The sequence below is a fragment of the Tupaia chinensis genome, unplaced genomic scaffold, assembly GCF_000334495.1.
Source record: "Tupaia chinensis unplaced genomic scaffold, TupChi_1.0 Scaffold000231_1, whole genome shotgun sequence".
NCBI lineage: Eukaryota > Metazoa > Chordata > Mammalia > Scandentia > Tupaiidae > Tupaia > Tupaia belangeri.
In genome coordinates this window covers 1817987-1821990 of record NW_006159706.1, presented here as the reverse complement: position 1 = coordinate 1821990, position 4004 = coordinate 1817987, and the positions used below count along the sequence as shown (strand labels likewise).

At 56.5% G+C, this 4004-nt stretch overlaps 1 protein-coding gene across 4 annotated transcripts; it reads left to right on the top strand.

The window, feature by feature from the left end:
• Nucleotides 1-627: 627 nt before the first annotated feature.
• On the top strand, nt 628-3401 carry CUNH16orf54 (chromosome unknown C16orf54 homolog). 4 transcript variants are annotated; one of them, XM_006148172.3, is made up of 2 exons: nt 628-757; nt 1251-3401. In XM_006148172.3, the coding sequence occupies exon 2, from the start codon at nt 1302-1304 to the stop codon at nt 1953-1955; it is 654 nt and encodes a 217-aa protein (XP_006148234.1). In that variant the 5' UTR covers nt 628-757; nt 1251-1301; the 3' UTR covers nt 1956-3401. The 4 variants fall into 4 exon arrangements, with proteins under 4 accessions (XP_006148234.1, XP_027627528.1, XP_027627529.1 ...); XM_027771727.1 differs by having other exon boundaries at nt 670-757; nt 1040-3401; XM_027771728.1 differs by lacking the exon at nt 628-757 and adding an exon at nt 768-813.
• Nucleotides 3402-4004: the final 603 nt, after the last annotated feature.

The window sequence follows — 4004 nt, the reverse complement described above, 5'->3', positions numbered from 1 at the left end:
AACTCCCACATGGCCAACTGCAGTTTGAGTTCCAGACCTGGCAGCTTGCTTTTCCTCTCTCTTTCACTCTGCCCCTCTCTGGTCAAATTTAAATCAATAAATAAAGTTAAAATAATTATTAAAAAAAAAAGACAGGGACTGGTTGGCAGCATGGTGGCTAAGGTACTGGCTTCCCACGGGGTTGACTGTGGTTCAAGTCCTGGACCTGGAGGCTTGCTTTCTCACTTCCTCTCTGTGTCTCTCTCTGGTCAAATTAACAACTACAGCAACAACAAAAACAATAGTAAATAAAACAAATAATTCTTTAAAAAAATGTAAAGACTTTTTGTGTGTAGGGTGTTGATGGTAGGGGGTTTGGCAAGGCCTGGCAGACAGAACAGAGAGGGGTCGGGCTCACCTCCTGGGAGCAGGAGGGATTATGGCATGGTGAGGTCCTGTCAGCCCCCCTTTCATAAATATTTAAATAGACTTAAAAAAAAAAAAGTACTGGGGCCCAGCTATGGGGTGACACCAAATGCAACAAGGCCACTGCCCATTTCCGGCCCCACCTTACGCCAGGAAACGCCTCCTCACCGCAGTGACCACATCCCCCCAGGTTGCCCTGGAAACACTGGAGGGCCAGAGGAGTTGGGGCACAGTTGCCCAGCAACAGCTGGTGCCCCTCCTTCCGCCCGCATCCGAGGAGGCGAGGCCTGTGTTGCCTGCGGCCTCCCAGCATGCACAGGGAGGAGCGGCTCTGACAAAGGACCCACTCAAGGTGAGGAGAGGGGTGCAGAGGCCCCTGAAGATGGGGGACTTGAAGGACAGAGAGAGGTGGGCAGAGACAGAGACGTGACAGAGACTGGGCAAAGCCAGCGAGGCTGGGACAGGCGCAGAGGTGGCGCCTCAGATCTGGCAGAGCAGGGACGGTGGCACCTGCTCCAAGGAGGGGGTGAGAGGCAAAGAGCACCCAGGGCCGGAGAGGGGGCCGGAGACGGGGTACGCATGCAGGGGAGGCACGGGGGAGCTCTCAGTGCCTCACCCTCCACTTCCTGTCTAGGTGGAGCAAGACCCGAGGGGCCAGGACAGGAAGAAGGGAGCCCTCCGGGCCCTCCACTTTCTGTCTGAGGCCCTGGGCCCCGAGGGCAACTGGGGCTCTGGAAAGGGGCTGGAGCTGCAGGGGGCCTGCGCCCGCGCGCTGCCCTGGCCCTGCCTGGGCTCCCCTCGCTCCTGTCTGCTTTCTTGGTCACTCGCTGCTTCTCTCCTCTCAGCTGTGCCGTCGGGGCTCATTTGCCTCCTCTACTCACCCCTGTGGCTCCCAGATGCCTTCGACTCCAGAGCAGCCCTCGGGGCCCCTGGATGCGTCGTGGCCCCAGCTCCCCTGCGGGCCCTGCATCCCCATCATGCTGGCCCTGGCCTCCCTGGCCGCCCTCTTCATCCTCACGACAGCTGTGCTGGCCGAACGCCTGTTCCGCCGCTCTCTCCGCCCGGACCCCAGCCTCCGCGCACCCACCCTGGTCTGGCGCCCGGGAGGAGAGCTGTGGATTGAGCCCACGGGCACCGCCCGAGAGCGCTCGGAGGACTGGTACGGCTCTGCGGTGCCCCTGCTGATGGACAGGGCTCCAGATCCTCCCACCCCTGGGGGTACCCTGGAGGCCCGGGCAACGGCGCCCCCTGCCCCGCCAGCCCCACACTCCCCTCCCAGTTCCTTGGTTCCCCAGACCCCTCCTGAAGTCCCACCTCGCAGCACCTTCTGGAAGCCTCAACCCTGGGTAGAAGAGAGACCCGCCGCAGGCCTGGTGAGCTGGGGTGAGCCGGAGCAGAGGCCTGAGGCCCACATGCAGTTTGGAAGCCCCCAGGCCAGGAGACAGCGGCCAGGGAGCCCGGAGCCTGACTGGGGTCTCCAGCCTCGGGTCACCCTGGAACAGATCTCAGCTTTCTGGAGGCGGGAAGGCCGGACCAGCGTTGGTTTCTGAATCCCCAGGGCGTGCAGGGCTGACCTCCCAGAGACCCCTGAGGAAGCCCACTTGAGACTCCAGGGACTAGCAGACCCGGGCTCCAGCCTCAGAGCTGGTCCTGAGGCTAGCTGGGAGAAGACACTCCTCCCAGGCCTCCAACGTCAGGCTCTCAGCTGGATCTCAGCCCTGCCTCTGGATGGTGGGCCGGCTGAGTGTGGACAGAGCTGGGCGCTGGGGGGCAACAATGCTTCTGCTTAGCTGCTGCTGGTGGCTCAGAAACCCAGGGTTGCAGAGACCCTGCCAGAAGCCTCTGACATCACAGCCAGACAGGCAGGGGATAGCAACAACCACCTTCACCTTCCTTCCCTGCGAGCCTCAGAGCCCACTGTCAGAGTGAAGGATCCCGTGGGTGCTGAAGGACGGCTGGGTGCTGTTGGTGAGTGTCAGCTGCAGTAGCAGGAAATGGCAGAAATCCAGCTTCCCAGAGTCACAGATCTCTCTCCTTGGCCACTCGCCCCCGAGAAGTCCTCCAGGAAAATACACAAGGAGGCAATCAGACCAGACAAAGGGGTGTTACTTCATGGGAAGTGTGGCTTTGACCCCTAAATGGCAACAAGGAGCTGGCTGAGCCACGCAGGAGGTCCTCTCTTGCCTGGAGTCAGAGATGACCAACTTAGCCCTTTGGATCTTCCCCTGGATGGTGAGGTCCGCCTGGGCCAAGGAGAACCGAATTTGTACCGACAGAAGGGGGCATCTCCCAGGCAGGGCAGTGTCCCAAATGCAGCTTTGGTCATCTTCACCTCCCAGTTTGCTGGAGGGGGTCCACAGAGACCACCTGTCCAAGATGGGCTTACTTGTAATGCTCCACCCCCCAGAAAGGGAGACCCGAATGCCCTTGGCCCTACTCGCCAGCCCTCTGGATCGGTGGGCCTCCGCTTTGGAAGAGGACAGGGGAGGGGAGTGTGGATGGAGTGTCCATTCCCTGGAGCTCCCCACACTTCAGGCGTGAATAGTCACATATTTGCCGCCTCAGTTTCCCACCTGTATACTGTTTACTTGGTATTTTTCTTTAAATGCACTCACTCTTTGTTTAATACATTTATCTTCAAAGGAATCTTTTTTTGTGTCCTTTCTGTCAATGGAAAACCAGTATGCTTGCCATGAATAGTAGGTAAAACAGGAAAATATCTACAATGTAAACAAAGCTATTAAGTTCTAAGTAAACATTGTTGCTGACTGGGGGCATTGACCTCAAACTCTGCTCTTTCTGTGTTGAAAGAAGGCAGAGCCACAGGGTAAGGAGGTGCGAGGCTCACCCATGTGAGGGTTGCAGATTCGTGTATGGAGACCTCCCTGAGTGCTTCGGGCACACGCATGCTATGATCCAGGGCTGGCTGAGACTGCGGGTGGATCGTGGCATGAGGACCTTGTTGGGGGTGCTGTCTCTGTATATTTTTTGGTCTCTCTGTCTCTCTTGCTTATGTAAGAAATAAGTTTTAAAACAGTTGGGAAGGGCAGCAGGTGGCGTGGTACTGATGGCGCTGGACTTCCCCATGGCCAAGTCCCAGACCCAGAAGCTTAAAACTCATGCCGGGCATATGTGTATATGTGTACGTGCCCAAAAATCCCAGGAGGAGAGTGGAGGAAAAGGATAGCCATACCCCTTGGGGTGTGACTTTTTACTTTCCCTCTCACTGTCTCTCTCTGTCTCTTGGGTGAGTGCACACACCCTCTGGCAAAACAAAACAAAACAAAACAAAACAAAGCCTGTCAGAAGAGGAAAAGGAAATGGGTGGACCAGTAAGACAGAAAAATGTTAGCGTCTCCTTCCAGTCCTTTGTGTAGCTAGTAACAGAATACTGTGTCCAGGTGACTTCTAAGATTAGTGTGTAGGGGCCAGCAGGTGGCATGGTGGGCTGGATTCCCACGCAGCTGCCCACAGTTGAAGTTCCAGACCTGGTGGCTTGCTTTCTCGCTTTCCTTTTCTCTCTCTCTCTTGTCTCTCTCTGGTCAAATTAAAAACTAATAATAAATGGAATTAAAAAAAAAAAAAAGATTAGTGGCGTA

What these genes read in the sequence shown, in the direction of transcription:
- CUNH16orf54 (XM_006148172.3), top strand. Translation starts at nt 1,302, where the DNA reads ATGCCTTCGACTCCAGAGCAGCCCTCGGGGCCCCTGGATGCGTCGTGG.